General features: G+C 49.0%; 2 protein-coding genes across 2 annotated transcripts in view; one reads left to right on the forward strand and one right to left on the reverse strand.

Annotated features, from left to right (window-relative positions):
- Positions 1-18,810, reverse strand: part of Ubac2 (UBA domain containing 2) — a 143,778-nt gene that overhangs the window by 88,569 nt on the left and 36,399 nt on the right. The window contains exon 4 of the mRNA XM_051195201.1: positions 18,299-18,408. Within this exon, the coding sequence (XP_051051158.1) occupies positions 18,299-18,408 (110 nt within the window). The remainder of the gene's footprint in view (positions 1-18,298; positions 18,409-18,810) is intronic.
- Positions 9,324-13,405, forward strand: Gpr18 (G protein-coupled receptor 18). Its single transcript, XM_051195202.1, has 2 exons — positions 9,324-9,549; positions 12,202-13,405. The coding sequence occupies exon 2, from the start codon at positions 12,236-12,238 to the stop codon at positions 13,229-13,231; it is 996 nt and encodes a 331-aa protein (XP_051051159.1). The 5' UTR covers positions 9,324-9,549; positions 12,202-12,235; the 3' UTR covers positions 13,232-13,405.

Below are 18,810 nucleotides of genomic sequence, written 5' to 3' on the forward strand. Positions count from 1 at the left end.
CTTATTTTTAGTAGAAAAAAAAATATTATCACTTAATTGCATTTTAGCTCCTTTTTTAAAAATAATATTTAATAACAGTCAAGCCCCATTTAATAACAATTCTATCAAGTGCCAATACTGCCACCCAGTGGTTACAAGTGTGACTACACGGAGAGCAGAGCAGATTAAAACTCTGTCTATGATACTTTATGGGGTAAAGGTTAGCGTCTGGGTTATCACTAACGTGCAAGCTTACAAACCTCTGTAGGATCACCTAGGGCTGGCTGTGTGAAGGTACAGTGTCCTGGCGACATCTGGCTTCACGAGTACTTCAACGACGCCCCCTCACCAACTGATCCTTTTCTGTGTATCCCTGCCCGTCCGGGAACTAGCTCTGGAGAACTGGGGGGGGGGGGGGATGGGGAGGACGGGGCGGGGGGGGGGAGGGCTCCTGCCTCTGCCTCCCAGATGCTGAGATTAAAGGTGTGCATCACTGCCCAGATCCAATTCCTCTCTTAATGCCGGGATTCTCTCATTTGCTCGTGTCTATCAAGGTTTTCTAGAAGTGTAGAAAGTACTTCAAACTTTAAAGACAGTCTTTGCTCGCAGTAAAGCAAGTCCATCAGGTAAACAAATAAAATCTCTGGATTTCTGCAGGTGGTTTATTTCACTAACGGGGCCCCTACACTGCAGCGAGTTCCGTCCTGAGTACAGTGCTCCCCGCTGGGCTCTGCTGAGCGCCTCTCATTCCTCAGGCCTCAGGCTCCCACTACGCAGCAGGGTGTTCTGACCTCATCCCTGCCCTGGGACTCTGTTCCACTGCAGACTCAGCACTGCCCAGGGCAGGGACCGCGGGTGCCACAGTTACTCCCATGCCAAGCCCACCCTCGGCGTGGTAGTCTGAATGCAACTGGCCCCCAGTACCTCACAGGGAGAGGCGCTATTAGGTGTGGCCTTGTTGGAGGAGGTGTGTCACGGTGGGGGCGGGCTTTGAGGTTTCCTATGCTCAGGATACTGCCCAGTGTCTCAGTCAACTTCCTGTTGCCTCCAAGATGTAGGACTCCCAGCTCCCCCAGCACATCGGCCTGCCGTCCGCCATGGTCCCCACCATGGTGATAGTGGACTGAACCTCTGAAACTGTACGTGAGCCGCCCCAAGTAAATGTTTTCTTCTTAAGAGTTGCCCTGCTCACGGTGTCCCTTCACAGCAATAGAAGCCCCAAGCTAAGGCACGAGGCTAACTCTCCCCACCCTCCAGTCTTTGGAAGGGCGCACCTTCAAGGGCTGAGAACAGCTCTCGGGTTCCAGCTCCTCCTCTCCAGAGGAGCACACGCCTTTAATCCCAGCATTTGCCAGGCAGAGGCAGGCGGATGTCTGTGAGTTTGAGATCAGCCTGGTCTACGAGAGCGAGTTCCAGGGCAGGCTCTAAAGCTACACTGAGAAACCCTGTCTCGAAAAACAAAACAAAAACCAAAACAAAAGAGAATGGAAAAACAGCCGATGCCGACCTCTGCCCTCCATATACAAAGATTCTGTATCAATCGTTGATTTAAAAAAAAAAGAAAAGAAAAGAAAAAAAAAAAAAAAAAAAAAAAAAAAAAGAACCAGAACAGAACACAGAATTAATGCCATGGAAAAGTAAACGTTCTTAGGTGGTAGAATTCCTGCTGGCCTAGCTTGGGAGAGTTAGCTCCTGGCCATAATCCATCCTTCCTTGAGCAGATACCTTTCGTCCCCCTACCTGAACCTAGTCTCAGAGCTTCCCAAAGATACAGAGCCTATGCAAATCTTGGTTGGGAGGGAAACCCCCTTATCGAGACTTTGCACTTGGCGCTGTCCCTTTGGAAGCCTCGTTCAAGTTGCTCTGAGCACGTGGAAATCAACTGGCTAAAGTGTAAACATGTAGAGAAACATGCTCTGGACGCAAGGAATTCCATTCAGTCCATCAAGGCTGGGGAACCCCGCAACCAGAAAAGCGTCTCTTGAGTCTTCCTTCCATGGACACACATGAGCCCACACCCACGCCGAGACAGTCTTATTTTTGTACTTTGTATTACTGAAATAACAAAAGTATTTGGCGTCCAAAGCACTGGGGTAGGGTGCCCAGGGCGAACTAATTCTGGAAAGCAAGCTTCTCCTGCCTCCCATCATACCACCCCGGAGGAAGGAAGGTTTCACATCTGCGGAAATACCCAGGAAAACGGCCCACGCTCTCCTACTCTTTACCCCCTGCATACAAACTTAAGCCTTTAAATCCACCCTTATCATGGGCCTAAAATGACGCCAGACAGCTTCGTCAGAGAACACAATCCTGTGTCACATGTCTGAGAAGGGGCTGCTTCCGGAACGTGTAAAGGACATCTACAGTGGCTCTGAAACAGGCAACGCCAATAAACAACGGAAAAGGAAGAACAGAGTACATCTCTGCAGAAGATCTACCAATGGCCAACAGGCATGTGAAGAGCTGCTCACCATCACTGGTCACCGGAGACAAAGGAGACAAAACCGCTGGGAAATGCCACCTCCCACGCATCGGAATGACTGTTACCAAAGGGAAAAAGAGGCTCTGTGGTTAGGGCTGCTCTCCCAACGGACCGGGGCTCGACTCCCAGCATCCACACAAAGGCTCACAACCACCCTAACTCCAGTTCCAGGTATCTGTCTGTAGGACCCTGTCCATGGCGGCGGCATCATTCACGACAGGCGAGAGGTGGAACCAACCAGGCATCTGATGACTGTGCTGTGCGTCCTGTCCTGTTACACAGGTTGTATACCCTCAGGTATTGCATAGGAGGGAAATTCTCATGTGTCACATCGTGGGTGGAGCCTAAGGACTCTGAGCTAAGTGAAACAAATCAGTTACAAGCGACAAATCCCGGGGCTGGGGGACCCAACAGGTAGAGTGTTTACTGCACGTGTGGTGACCCAGGTCGGCTCCTCAGGACACAGCCATCCGTCATCTGTAGTCCCAGCATTCCTAGCCCGAGATAGGAGGGTGGAGACAGGATACTCTCCGGACACTCAGGGGTCAGCTGGCCAGACACGCACAGTCAACAACATGAGAGCTGAGGCTGCCCTCTGACCTCCGCACACTCGCTGTGCAAAGTGTCAAGATTTTGGAAAGACAAACACACTCTACCATTCTACTTCTGAGGCAGAGGAGTCAGACTCCGGGAGGCAGGAAGCAGACTGGAGGGGTTTGGGGGTGAGTGGGAAATCATTCGCTGGGCGCTAAGCTTCAGTTTGGGAAGATGGAAATAATCTACAGACTGGACACATAACAATGTGAGTGAGTGAATTCAGCGCTGAACTATCCACTGATAGTTGTTAAGATTTGGAATAGGGGAAGCTAGAGGGATGGCTCAGTGGTTAAGAGCACTGCCTGCTCTTCCAAAGGCCCTGAGGTCAATTCCCAGCAGCAACTCTCTATAGTGAGATCTGGCGCCCTCTTCTGGCCTGCAGGCATACATGTAGGCAGAATACTATATACACAATAAATAAAAAACAGATCTTTAAAAAAAAGAGAGAGAGAGAGATATTTGGGGTAGGAAAGGAAAGGCCAGACAGGGGAGACAGAGAAGGTTGGAGATGAGCTAACCAAAACTAAGGATGTAGGGAAACCTAACCCTTTGTAAACTAACTTAAAGACATAATTTTACAGATGAACGCAGGAGCCCTATACACAGGTGGGCAATGCTGCCCTCAGAAGATATGAGTTACCCTGAGCGAGCCTGAGTGCTATCATGAGCTGGGAGGTCCCAGAGGCTCTCACACAGAGGCAGATGTCAACTTCTCTTGAGTGCCTACTAGTACTGGATGGCAGGACCCTACTGCTGAAGACACAGAGCACTCCGGGAAAAGGACACGGAGAAACCCAGCTGAAACCCACCACGATGTCTGAGAAGACTAAAGGCATGTAGTTACAAGTTGATACACAACATAGAAAAACAATCCTGAGTGAATGCTAAGACCTCTGTATAATCTATCACTCAATAGTCTTTATTTCTTCATTTATTTTAAAAATGAATTCATTTCGATTTTAACAAGATCTCCAATCAGGTTAAAAGTGAAAAGTTCAAGTGGCACCAATCATCCAATCATATATATAAAAAAATAAAAAGCTCAGGGTCCTATCAGGCAGCGGTGACGGTGTCCATCGCCAAAAAAAGTGAGAAGAACGTGAACGAGGAATCGGAAAGTGTTCCGCGTCTAGCTACCTGCATGAGGAGGAGTCTTACACGAGATGAGTTACAAACAATTTCTCTGGAAACAACCAACTCTAACATTCCCCCAACGCTGTCCCCCTTGAGCAAGCCTGGCGGCCAGTCTCTTTCTGTGCCCTGCTCTGATTCTCTGTCTTTAAGACGACACAGTATAACTTCAGGAAAACACATCCCCGGGGGGGGGGATCACCAAGTCTACCTATCGGGGCCTCCCCCGGGAAACACTGTACTGGGCACGGAGCCATCTGAGACGTGCCAGCTCTTCCTTAACAAAACGCATGAAGCAAGAAGAAAGAAAACGGGTGGGAAAACAGCCGAGGTCAGCGAATACGTAAGTGCAAGAGGGAGATGCCGCGGACGCCTCACTATACATACAGAGGACTGACTAACACAGCAATCTATCTGCCCTGTGTGTGTCCCCTGCCACTAACTCAGGACAGGAGCTACAAGCACACGGCAGTCGGCGGCGGAGATCCTGGGCGGCAGAAGACAGGGCCGTGGGAGCAGCTCCGGAGGCGGAAGCCTCGTCCCCAGTGTGCCAACTCAGTCAGACACCCAACCTTCCTGCAAAGGTCTCTCAGAACAGGATGGGCGATGCACCACACCCACAGCAACGGAGGCCGCCTCAAAAAACGTCTGCTTCTTTCTCCTCTCGACCTTGCCAACCCTGAGGATAAAGGTTAGGAGCCCGTGTCTTCCAGCTGAGCCCCGAGAAGACAGCACAGAGGGTTGAAGGCAGGAGCTGTCTGAGGTGAGGGCTCATTGATCCCTTGGATCCTTCCATGGCTGTGTACACAGCTGACTCACTGGGCTCTCTCCTTCTGGGTCCTATTACCTCCTGCCTGCATCTCTCTGGACCTGCAGTGAGGGTTTACTGAGCAACTGCCCCAGGGTCCTGCCAGGCAGGCGTCTGCTCTTCTTGTCTACCGGCACGGCTTCTCCACACCAAAGCAGTGGCCACCAAGTGTGGACACCTCATACCTAGAGTAGCCTGGCCTGCTCTGTGGAAGCCACTTTAAAAAAAAAAAAAAAAACTGGAATCACTCACTAGGGATTTATTCCGTCCTCCGCTGCTTTTTTGTGATGAGGTCCGCTCGTGTGGGCAGCTGCCTATTCCGGGTCCATCACTCCACATGAATAGCATCACACGCCTGACGGCCACGGATGGCCATCCTACGGCTGGTGGCTGCTGGGCCACGCCTACTTTGGAGCTCTTACAGATAGCACTGACTGCTGTGAATGTTGTTTTCCTACCTCCTGGGGCAGGCACATAAGCACACAATCTCACTGGTTAGGCATGGAGGAGTCGCCTGAGCCCTGGCATCTGTACATTTTGTTACTTAATATCAAGAGGTTTTCCTCGTTTAAACTCCTGACAGACAATGCAGGAGTCGCTGACTGAGGGGTACCCAGCACCCCACAGGTTGAACCTTCCTTGCTCTTAGGTATTTTGGTGGATGGGTAACGTTATTTTGCAGGTTGTTTTCATTTTCATGATCACAAATGAAGGTAACAGGCAGGCGTGTTTGCTAATGATGTGGACATACTTGGGATTTTGGTGGTTTTTTTTTTTTTGAGAGCCTGCTTATCTTGCCCACTAGATGGCAGAGTTCTTCCTAGATGCAGATGCAGATCTACTGGCTGGGAGAATCCAGCTCAGAGGTCCTCTGTGGAGAAGTGAGACTCACCATTCTGAGAACCAGTCGTGACAATGCTAAGTATACAACCACGGTGCAGAAAATGGAACAGAGGGAAAGGGTCTGGAAAGGAGAATCAAATGACCCCCAGGGCCATCCACGCCATCCTCTCCTCACACCGGGGACAGACAGCAGGAAGCTGTGAAGTAAAGGTATGAAGAGCTGCCTGGTGGCAAGACACTACCACTGCCCTTCTTAAAGATTAAATAATGCCAGGCAAAAAAAGAAAAAAAAATCAAAACCAAGTGATTAAAAATGTCCAGATGTAGGTTTCGTATGCAGATACTGAAACTCTCATTTCCCACACAACTAGGAAACTGGCTTGAACTTAAATAACCTGGACACGCAGTTCTTACTCCTCTATGATTCCGTGTCCGTCAGCTTTAAATTACTGCCATGAAGGTTTTCACTTTTAGAGGCTCTCGGTCTGAGATTAGCCCGGCTGGCCCTGAGTCTGTGTCAGGGGTTCGCATCATGGCGAGGACAGCAGAGCACACCATCCATCTTGTAGCTGCATCTCAGATCCCCGGTGAGGGTGAGGGCAGGCCCCCAGGCATCTCAGATCCCCGGTCAGAACATGCTCCCAGGGCTGGCCTTCTCTTAAAGGTCCCTACCACCTTCTAAGAGTAAGTTCCAGGCTGAGGGCTGGGCTTCCATACTTAAGACTTCTGGGAGACACTGAGGATGTAATTACACCTCTGGCCCACCCAAGTCCTCTTTCTTCTTAATGGTGACCCTAGTGTCACAGGCTGTCCCTGTGTCCCCTTTAGCTGACTCTCAGGGGCATCACAATGGCCCCGGGGTTCTGCTTTGGCTTGGATCTCTGCTCCCAGGGAGAGCACCTCTGTGAACTCTTGGCCCCGGGGTCCTACAAAGACTTCCGCAGCTACGGGACTGGCAAACCGCCAGGTAGGAGCGCTCTCTGAGAATTCCTTAGTGGCAGACTATGATTTTGATGCTGATTTAGCTAAACTACTCTGTCATATTGATTGTCCCATCTGGGTTCGAGTCATTTCCTGTAAGGTAAGTAACTGATCATGTGTTCATGAAATTTTAGGCTGCACAAGGAGACAGAATTGGGGAAGACAATTTAGGAAATTAAAGGAAGTTTCTCCTCGTTCTAAAGTGCCTGTAAGGATATGTCTATGAATCGTTGGGATTAAAAAATACATTTAGATAATCTCTCAGACTTTATTCAGAAATTTCTACTGTTCAAGACACCCCAGCCGTCAACCCCCGAGCCCAGCCCTTCTGAAGCTGGGGCTGCAGGGCTCAGGTCCCCCACTAATGAGAACTGTGTCTGTCACCCTCCCTCTACTCCCAGGGGACTGTCTGTCTGTCCACTGCCCCATGCTGGGACAGGCCAGGAGAGCAGCACTGAAGCAGTCCTCTAGCCACAGCCGCTGGCTCTTGAACTTGCTAGGGTTGTGAGCCATTGGTTTTCTGTAGCACAAACACAGAGGCCGGCCGGCTGCACTCACCTAGGAGCATCCTTTCTGCTTTCAACGGTGTCTCAACTGAATCAGTTTTTAAAAAAACTGGGCTCCCCTACTAAAATAAAAACTCACCCACATCACCCACAGTCTTTAATGTTCAAATCCAAACCCAAAGTGAGGCCAAAGCATTTCTCAAATGAAGGGAACCCACAGTCCCCGGGAATATGAGAGATCCCTCTTTGGCAGGAATCAAGTTCTTCTCATACTCCAAAACACAGTGAGGAAATAAGACCGCAGGAATGGCCCGGAAGCTCCTGTGTGAGAACGAGGGTTTCTCCCAGGCAAAGCAAACTTAAACTCTGGCCCTTGACCAATGGGTTAGCTGCCTGAGGCAGCTCCTTCAGCTCTGTAACCCTTCCCGACCAGCAATCGTGGCGAAGAGCTCACGACAGACCCCAGGCACGGGCTAGCACTTCCTGTCTGTCAGAAACCTTGTCACGGACTCTGTGTGACAGGGCAAAGGATGGACAGGGTCTCAGTCTAGAGGCGGCTGGAACATCGTGCTCCTGGGGAGCACAAGAAAAGCACAGCTCCATACAAAACATTCACCACCTAACTTAGCAGGGACCAAGCCGTATCTAGCAAAGGAAACCAGGCAGTGGCCACTAGGGTAGCTGAAGGCCCAGCAGCTCCTGAGTTACCTCACGCTCTGTTTCCTCACCCAACAGGAAGCACATGCTTTTAATCCCGGTGGTCTCCGGTGACTCTGGAGTGCGTTACCCTGGAGGGCCACCGTGGTTCCCAGTGGTTTGCTGCCACAGGTAAGGCCAGCGCCTTTCCTAGGACAAAGGGCTAGCCACCGCCTCTGAGCAAAGCAGCAAGCTTCTCAGTCTACCTCAGGTTCAGGTAGGGCACAGTGGGTCACACCGGGGCTCCAGCGCTTGGGACACGGAGGCAGGAAGATCCGTGCAAGTTCAACGCCAGTCTGGCCTACATGGCTCCAAGGCAGCCAGAGCGACACAGTTGAGACCCGGCCTGAAAGGGGAGGGGGATGAGGTGGCAGCATCCCTAGTAAACCACTCACTAAGGGCGCAGGAGCAGCTGCGCTTAGGCTCCTTCTAAAACCTGACAAACCATGCGTAACTGAGGCAGAGACCTCAATGGTGAACCCTCACGAGAAAGCTGAGTGCCGCCGAGCGCTGGGGCTGCCGCTAGGCCCTTCGGCAGGTTTCGCTTCCTGTCTCAGGGTACAACACTCCTATATGGGAATTCTTCCAACTGGACTTCCCCATTATCCCTAAGACTTGCAGAGATGTTCACGTTAAGAGAGAGAGAGAGAGAAAGAGAGAGAGAGAGCTAGGCTTCCTCGAGACAGAAAATGGACAAAGAGGAGGGAGTAGCCACAGGACCCGGAAGCAGAGCTACAGGGCAGAGCAGAAGCAGGGGCCATGGGGCCCAAGTGTAGGCGCCTGGAAGCTTGGACATGTGAGAGGCGGCATGGTGTAAGTTACAAACCTGGTAGACACGACCGAGGAGCGCCTGGGTGACAGGTGCTTTGTACAGGCAGGAGCTTTCTAGACTAGAGTTCTCCAAATCCTGTCACGTGAGTCCTGTGCACTTCAACTGCAGAGAGGCAACACAGGAGCAACCACAAAGGCGGGCAGAGTCGCACAGCTTAGGAAGAAGCCGGGCTTTGAACCCTGCCCTGCCCAACATCAGACCTCCTATCTATAAATGACAGAGACCCCAAACATCAAAGCAGGCAGTTAATTCAAGGAAGTTCCCCTTTCATACGCCTTTCTTGAAGGTATCCTGTCACTGCAAGAGCATCCTGAGCTGAGCAGGGCTTCGTAAACAAATCACGTGAGAGAGAGAGAGAGAGAGAGAGAGAGAGAGAGAGAGAGGCCACATCCAGGGTAAAGCCCCACACTGAGAGGGAGCCTCGCTTCACTTCCTGAGAGAGGCCGGCGGCGCCGCACTGGGTCCAACAGACAACCCCGTGTTGTGTCGCGTGGGTATTGCACGGCACTCCGGCCTAACAGACACCCCGTCATCGCCCACTACATCGCCACCAGCGTTTCCACAGCCGGGACAGACCAAAACGCCGCCTGCGGAGCCACAGCTCTGAGAGCTCTTTACAGGGCCTGCAGGTCCACAGAGGTCACCTCTCAGAGCGCCTTCTGAGCAGAGGTGAGCTTCACCCAGCAACTCCCTGGTAAGTCCTTATGGGAAGGGACGCGGTGTTAACGCTACAGAACCTCCGCCGCACTGACTCGACACTATTCCTCAGTGTCTTATATTGGTGGTTAAGTGTAGACTTAGTTTTAGAGTCTTTTATTTTTGAAGTTATAATTGCATCATTTCTTCTTTACCTCTCCTCCTCCCAAACCTTCCCTCCCATAACACCTCCTTGCTCTTTCAAATACACGGCCTGTTTCTCGGTATTTGTCACACGCGCTGGATAGCCAGCCGCTGTGCTCTTACCCTGGGGAAGAACATTTCTCTCTCTTTCAGCACGGGGGTGGGGGGCCGCCAGTAGTTTTCTGTGTAGAGGCCAAGGCCCCCGTCCATTTAGCATAACACGAGACATCATACCTTATCTTGGTGTCTTTGTCTTGTGGTTTCAATTTCATCGTTTCATGAAATTAATTGATTTTAGGGGAAAAAATTACTGCAGATAATCATGGAAGTACGTTTTTCAAAAGTTAACCTGAAGGCCAATCGGTTTTCAACACTTCCCCCGAATCCTGCAGAACACAGCCCGTGTGGGAATAGGAGACAGTGTGTGCCACACTGAAGCAAATGAACAGGAATCAATCGGTGACAAGTGGATGTCAGAGAAGCAGCCAGCAGGAGGGGTGAGCACATAGGGTGGTCAAGATGGTTTATAAATACAGGCGTTTCCACGGCACGGCACGGTCAGGGAGGAGGAGGAACTGTGAAACTTCCTTTACCTTACAATGCTATTTTAAAGCCCACTGAGAGTTAAAATGCCGAAGCCTCCAAGTGAGGTTCCTTTGCTTAATGGTAAAGACTTAACTATTCTACGCAGAAATTTTCTCATTTGGGTAGAAATTAGTATTCTGGTTGTACAAGTGTTTGGGGGCGCTTTTTAGACAGGGCCTCGCTGGCTGGCCTGGAACTCACTATGGAGAGCAAACTGGCTTTAAACAGAGCTCCCCTGTCCTCTGCCTAAGCGCCGGGATTAAAAGCATGTGCTACCATCCTTGGTTTTACTTGGGAATCTTCATACAGGTTTTTAGATATATAGGATTTTATTCCAAAATCCCACTGAAGCCAAGCATGTGGTGAACAACGAAGGGGAGAGGGGAGGAAGAAACACATGTACGCCACGCTTGTCCACAGCAATAGCTCACGTTAATTCTCAACAAGTGGCCACGGGGCTGCTCATCCTCCCTGCCGTGTTTTTCACTGAAGAGATGCTCAGGGCTGAATTAGACATAAGCGCCCCACGGAGTACCACTTCTAAAGGAAACGTCTCAGATTCCAAAGAGATGCTTTTAAGTCCCCATCCCTTCAGGGTGAGTCTGTTTAAGTCTCTGCTGGCATTGCACCAGGGGGGGGCGAGGGAAATTCACACCAAGAGCTCCTTACTTATAAACACTGTTAAACTCATTCCTTTTCAAGTGAACACTTTTTGACGGTGGGATTTACTCTCTGTATACACAGGCTAGGACTTCTCAGGCCTGCTTCCCCTTGACAGAATTTACGTTCATCTAGGCAGGGCAGGAGTCTGACAGTCACAACACTAGAAAAAAATACCCTCAAACCAGCGCAGCGCAGCAGCCCGCCACCGATGCAGGGCCCTGGTAAACAGCCGCTGCCTCAGACACTCCCAAACCACCCGCCTACCCGCTGCTCTAGGATGCGATGCCGGTGGACCCCGGCACAGGACAGTAGTGAGTCCAGACCTACGACAATCTGAAGGGACTATAGGAAGACAGGTTTGCAACTGCACAAGGGTGTGAGATCAACAGCGAACTACAGGACCTCGCTGCCAGCCAAGGCAGACGGGGGCTGCTGGGGCACGGAGCACTTCCTATTGCGTGCTAGAGCAGCAAGAGAAGCCAGGCTGTCCCCAGCTGTTCTGCATCTTCTGTTACTGTACTGATGCATGCTTTGTAAATTATGATCACATTTAGTGAATGAAAAGTACCTGAGCATTGCTTATCTGAGTCATAAAAGTAAACAGAGCAAAAATGATAAGAATTGGCAAGCCCTTTTATGAGATTTAAAACCCAGATTGACCCCCTTCCCCGTTACTCCAGAGAATTCTTACGGTCCCCTGATTGATTGTTTGGGAGAGAGAGAGAGAGAGAGAGAGAGAGAGAGAGATATGAATCTCCCTGAGCATCACAGGGCCTGAGATCATTTGAAATGGCCAGTGTGTTTTAAAGACCGGGACAGGGCTGGGCATGGCCGTGCACACCTTTGATCGCAGTACTCGGGAGGCAGAGGTAGAGGTAGAGGGCGCAGAGGGGCAGAGGGGCGGCAGAGAAGGCCAGCTTGGTTTAAATAGTGAGTTCTGGGACAGCCAGGGTTATATAGAGAAGTTCTGTCTCCAAAATAAACAAACAAACAAACAAACAAAGTCTACGATTCCTAGCTCAGCAGGGTACATAACATATGTGAAGACCTGTATTCAAGGCCCAGTGCTACAGAAACAAAAAAGTCATAGAGAAATCAGTAAACAGCAATAAAACTGTAGGCTGTAGTATGTCCTTGAAAAATACTAAGGCATGTGCACGGGGTCTGTGCCCTCAACATTAAAATTCACTATCGGCAAGTAGCCTGAGATTGCTCTGTTTGCAGGCAGGGTCCTTACCCGTTTTCCTATGCCTTACAGCTTGTGCACACCATGGGCGCTGGCCTGCTGTAAGATGACCACCCCTAGCAATCTCCACCAGCTGGCCCTTTCCAACCACTCACACCCAGATGAATACAAAATCGCAGCCCTGGTCTTCTACAGCTGCATCTTCCTGATCGGACTGTTTGTGAATGTCACCGCACTATGGGTTTTCAGCTGTACAACCAAGAAAAGAACCACCGTCACCGTCTACATGATGAACGTCGCTCTGCTGGATCTAATGTTTATACTGAGTCTACCCTTTCGGATGTTTTACTATGCAAAGGGCGAGTGGCCATTTGGAGAGTATTTATGCCACATTCTCGGGGCCCTGGTTGTGTTCTACCCAAGCCTCGCTCTGTGGCTTCTCGCTTTCATTAGTGCCGACCGATACATGGCCATAGTGCAGCCCAAATACGCCAAGGAGCTCAAGAACACCTGCAAAGCGGCGCTGGCCTGTGTAGGGGTGTGGGTGATGACCCTGACAACCACCGTCCCCCTGATACTGCTCTACGAAGATCCCGACAGGGCCGCCTCCCCGGCCACCTGCCTGAAGATCTCTGACATCGTCCACTTGAGAGCTGTCAATGTGCTCAACTTCACGAGACTCGTGTTTTTCTTCCTAATCCCCTTGTTCATCATGATCGGGTGCTACGTGGTCATCATCCACAGCCTCCTGCGTGGGCGGACCTCTAAACTGAAGCCTAGGGTGAAGGAGAAGTCCATCCGCATCATCGTCACGCTGCTGGTACAGGTGCTAGTCTGCTTCGTGCCCTTCCACACCTGTTTCGCCTTCCTGATGCTACAGGGGGAGGGAGGCAGCTACAGCCCCTGGGGAGCCTTCACCACCTTCCTCATGAACCTCAGCACCTGCCTAGACGTCGTCCTCTACTACATCGTTTCCAAGCAATTCCAGGCTCGAGTCATTAGCGTCATGTTGTACCGCAATTACCTACGAAGCATGCGCAGGAAAAGCTTCCGGTCCGGCAGTTTGCGGTCACTTAGCAACATGAACAGTGAGATGCTGTGAGTCAGAGCGGAGAGGCCGGTCTCTGATCTCTTTAAAACTCTTTTTCTATCTACTTTTGGGTGAACCAGCATTCTATATTACCCAGTCCCTTCTCTGGTTTAAAAAAAAAAAAAAAAAAAAAAAGGAATTATAATAATAATAAACTTAAGAAGCCTCTGTGTTGTTTTATTATTCCAGCAACATGATTAAATACTAAGTATTCTGATGTGCTTTTATTTTTATCTTACAACTTATATAAAGCATGGGCATAAGGCATTTGTGGAGGATATGTCTGTGGTCCCATCACTCAAAAGGTAGAAGAAGGCAGCCAGCTCAGGCTGCATGGTGAGGCTGTCTCAAAAAAAAATTAATAAAAATTCAGATAACATATTCATGAACTACCTGGGGAGGGCAAGCCAAATTAGGTTTCAAGTCAGGCCTTATCTGAGCAGGCTGTTAACAAGCTTAATGTTTTTTGATTAAATTCTGTACACAAGTGACTCATAGGGGGAAAAGGGCTATTCGAAATAATTCGATAGATCCCCTTATATCAATACACACTTGGGAGGAAGTCTGAGTTCCGTATTGTGTCATTTCACACCCGGGATGCCAGTCTGAATTCAGTATTATGTCAGTTCACACCCAGGATGGCAGTCTGAATTCTGTATTGTATCAATTTGCACCTGGGATGGCAGTCTGAGTTCCCTATTATGTCAGTTCACACCCAGGATGGCAGTCTGAGTTCCCTATTATGTCAGTTCACACCCGGGATGGCAGTCTGAATTCTGTATTGTGTCAGTTCACACCTGGGATGGCAGTCTGAATTCTGTATTGTGTCAGTTCACACCTGGGATGGCAGTCTGAATTCTGTATTGTGTCAGTTCACACCTGGGATGACAGTCTGAGTTCTGTATTGTGTCAGTTCACACCCAGGATGGCAGTCTGAGTTCTGTATTGTGTCAGTTCACACCTGGGATGGCAGTCTGAATTCTGTATTGTGTCAGTTCACACCTGGGATGACAGTCTGAGTTCTGTATTGTGTCAGTTCACACCTGGGATGGCAGTCTGAGTTCCCTATTATGTCAGTTCACACCCAGGATGGCAGTCTGAGTTCCCTATTATGTCAGTTCACACCTGGGATGGCAGTCTGAATTCTGTATTGTGTCAGTTCACACCTGGGATGACAGTCTGAGTTCTGTATTGTGTCAGTTCACACCTGGGATGACAGTCTGAGTTCTGTATTGTGTCAGTTCACACCCAGGATGGCAGTCTGAGTTCTGTATTGTGTCAGTTCACACCTGGGATGGCAGTCTGAATTCTGTATTGTGTCAGTTCACACCTGGGATGACAGTCTGAGTTCTGTATTGTGTCAGTTCACACTTGGGATGGCAGTCTGAATCTGTATTGTATCAGTTCACACCTGGGATGGCAGTCTGAATTTAGCATTGTCAGTTCACACCCGGGATGGCAGTCTGAATTCAGTATTCTATGTTCTAAGCATCAGCTTTCAAGGTTTCTACACAAGCAACTCTGCTCAAAGCACCACGGGGATTAACCAATGGCAACAGAGCATTCCAGCAGCCCTTCCCCCTTCTTTCAACAAACACTTGCTGCTTCCCAAACCCCACTGACGGGAAACGTTGGAAAGGTAACTGACACGGGATGTTAGGCGGATATAACTTCTCACGACACCAGCAGCTTGCTCTCCTTACACGGTTAAAAAATACATTATAAACATTTTCCCAGGCCACATGTTAGTCAGAGAGTCAGTTCTGATCTTAGCCTGCCCATTTGATTTCTCCACAAAGAGACAAGAGTCTTGTCTAAAAGCAAAGGAACTGAACTACAACCTATGAACTCCTAAACATGGACGTAAAATAAAATGACAACTTATGAGTTCCTCTATAAAATAACCTTGTTTGGGACAGGGCGTAACTCTGGATGTCCTGGAAATTAACACAGTGAAAAGCAAGTCATGGGAGCACAGTGTGTTTACCACTGTAATCAGACGCTCTTTAAAATACATTGCATTTACTTACTGTGTGTGCACACATGTGGGCACGTGTGTCCCACAGCATGTGTGTGGAGACCACAGAACAAGCAGTATGAGACAGTTACCCCCTCCATCCTGGGGTTCCAGGGACCACACTCACACACCAGGCTTGGCAGCAAGCGCCTGTACCCACAGACCTATCTCACCAGCACCAAACACACTCTGACATACGAAAAAACTCAAATTCACTTACCCTGGAGGGGTTTGAGTCTGGGAAACAAACACCCGTATATAAATACTAACAACTAATAAACAACAGGTGTATTAGGGCAAATGTGTGGAGCACAGGTTACCAGACACAGCTAACATGTTTAGCTTTTAATAATGCAGCTACTTTGAAAACAATGGAGGTTTTATCCTGAGTTGAATCCATTAAATATGTCAGGTGCATTTTCTGCTCAGAGCACTGTACAAAGCCTAGATCAACCTCCGCCTACATCAACAACCTCACTTAGAGTCTACCTGGGACTCGGTCAGGTAGGCAACTTTCCTTACAGTGTCTCTTGAGTGTACCAAGTACATAATGGACCGAGACTCCGTCTCAAAGACCTGCGCAATAGCACAGAAGGTCAAGGAAGAGAATTCTGTGATATGAAAATAGGTAAATGCAGTGAATATTCATTGAATTAGTAAAACGTCTGCTATAACGCACATTAAAGGACAAACAATTCTGCCAAATGGCAAGAGGCAGCCACGAGCAAGTGGTATGCGTGTGTTCATGCGTGTGTGCGCGTGCGTGCCTACGTGTGCTGGGAGTGGACAGCATCAGATTACAGGGCTCGAGGGAAGAAGGACACCAAGCATTGGTCTTGCTGCTACCTGCTGCTAGTGAAGGAGCCTAGACAGCCCTCTTCAGGGCCCTGTGCCGCAGAGCACCTCCAATTGAAGAGAGCAGTGCTTGCCAGATGTAAACTGAGCTCAGAAACAACAGAGTCCAGGCACCTGCAAGATGTCACTAAACTAGCAAGCGGCTCAGCTGGAACCCAGATCGGTGACGGCAAAGGCCACACTGCCTGCTCCTGTCCCGCCACTGCAGACCATACTGTGCAGTCTGACCCCTGTGACCCCTGCTCCAAGGAGAATGGACACGTCAAGGTCTTGGGTTTCTGTGGGCTTTCTTTTACTTAATATTCTAGCACAGCTGACAGCTGTTTCCACTCTTTAACACTGATTTTTTTAATAGCGTCTATTGCGTGCATGCGTGTGTGTGTGCGTGTGTGTGTGTGTGTGTGTGTGTGTGTGTGTGTGTGTGTGTGTGTGATGGGGAATGCCCTTCTGTATACATGTTTCTCTTATTGGTTGATGAATAAAATGCTGATTGGCCAGCAGCCAGGCAGGAAGTATGGGCAGGTCTACCGGATGAGGAGAATTCTGGGGAGAGGACACAGAGAGGAGTTCGGGGAAGACAGGACGCACTGGATGTGCTCTGGTAGGATAAGGTCACGTGGAAATACTTAGATTAATAGAAATGGGTTAATAATTAAGAGAGAGCTAGCCAGTAAGAAGCCTGAGCCATCGGCCAAACAGTTTATAATTAGTACAAGCCTCTGTGTGTTTATTTGGGGCGGAAAGGCAGCAGAACCAGGTGGGAAAGAAACTCCACCTACATGTGTGTATGCATGGTATGTATGTGTATGTACATGTGTAGGCTACAGCACACATGGGGGTCATAGGACAACTCACGTCTCTCCTTCTGCATTCGTGTGTGAGTTCCACGGATCTTGTGTTACTATTATCCAGTCTCATTCTTACACCAACACACACACACACACACACACACACACACATCTCCAAAACTCATTAGTCTTTGTTAAGAACCAATAAGAACTGGCCACATAAGAACTATTCAGAGAGAAATGAGTGCCTGGGAAATGCTGCTGAGGTAACAAAGAACCCTTCTCCTGCACCGCGCACTGCCCACGGGTGTGGGTAGCGGCCCTCACCGCGCACCGCCCAAGGCTGTACAGTACTGACGACACAGGACTGTGCAGATACCTTGCTTGCACAAATAAACCCTGTCTGGGGGTCAGAGAATGGAGCCTGCCACTAGCTAGCCACAGAGGTCTGGGGGTCTGTACAGACAGACAGGAAGTGACGTAGCTGCTCAGTAACAGGATATGAGCTCCCTTCTCCGTGGAGACATTTAGGGGGTTAAGGCGTGGCTCGCTCCTTCTCTCTCATCTCTCAGCATTTACCTCCGTATCTGGCTCGTCTATTTGCACACTATCGTGCCTCGCGAGCCCAGGCTCATCTTAGTTCTGATGTACCTTAGAGCTTTTGCGCACACTGACCACTCTGCTCTTGGCTCCCAGCTACTCCACACGCCAACACAGTTCTACTGGAAAGCAGGACCAAGCCAGCCTGACACCGCAGGAAACACAAAGCTATTGTTACCTGTACACTGACTCTGCTCTACCTTTGGTGGAAGTATAAGAATAACAACCTAAAAGTTTCTTCGGAAACTCAACTTCAGTACATTTATTGTATTACCCGGGCTAATTAAACTTGGATTTATTTTAATGTTTAATTAGCCCACAAAATTACAACAGCAAGATATTACTACAAAGATACACAAAGCAAATTCAATTTGGGAAATTCAGGATGGCTGTAGGTTTACCATCCCAGCACCTAGAAAGCCTGAATCAGAAGAATGTTGTATTAGAGGCCATCCTGAGATATACATGTGAGACACCATCTCAAACAAAGTATGTAATAATTTCCAAGCTGGAAGAAAAAGGGAAATGCTATGGAACGTTTTTAAGAGCATAGGGAACATGTAAGTCTATACTGGATTTTCTTTACACACATACTTGCTATATCTGAAAGTATAAATTACCTTCTTTTTAGACAGAACCTCACTCACTCTGTAGCCCAGGCTGGCCTTGAAATCACAGAGATCCACTCGCCTCTGCACCCCAAGTGCCTGGGCTAACGGTGTAGCCACCACCGCTGTAATTGGACAAAGTTCGCGAATGACAGTATTTCAATAGGTTTAAGGACCCTGAATAAACAACTCCAAGCTATGAGCTACTTACAATCCAGAAGGCAAGTTACTGGCCACAGGGACTGCAAATGAGCGCTGCACAGCTTCCACAAGGATGAAGTCAAACAGGGCCGACAAGACCCAGGAGCCCAGCAAGAAGGACTGAAACATGAACCAAAAAGCAGAAAGTGAGGTCCCTAAAAATGACAGCTATTTAGTGTGAATTCAGGTGTGTGTGTGTGTGGGGGGGGGTGTAGTGTATACATATACACATATATATGCTGATTACATATACATGTATACAAGCTTAGTTTTACAGTGTTTTTGTCACTTTCCAAACTTGGGAAATTAATGGTAACCGTTCCTATGTATCAGTTTCTAGAATTTCTAGTCATGTTGAAGAACAACTGTGAATTAAGACTACCACCACTAATAAGTAGCACACATACTATGTAGCCAAGTAAGCGACCAGGATTTTACTAGCTAGAGTTCAAATTAAAGTGTCTATTACTGGCAGATACAACGTTGCATACTGCCATCACCGCCCCCCCCACTGTTTTATGG

Source organism: Phodopus roborovskii, unplaced genomic scaffold (genome assembly GCF_943737965.1).
Source record: "Phodopus roborovskii unplaced genomic scaffold, PHOROB, whole genome shotgun sequence".
NCBI lineage: Eukaryota > Metazoa > Chordata > Mammalia > Rodentia > Cricetidae > Phodopus > Phodopus roborovskii.

What these genes read in the sequence shown, in the direction of transcription:
- Gpr18 (XM_051195202.1), top strand. Translation starts at nt 12,236, where the DNA reads ATGACCACCCCTAGCAATCTCCACCAGCTGGCCCTTTCCAACCACTCA.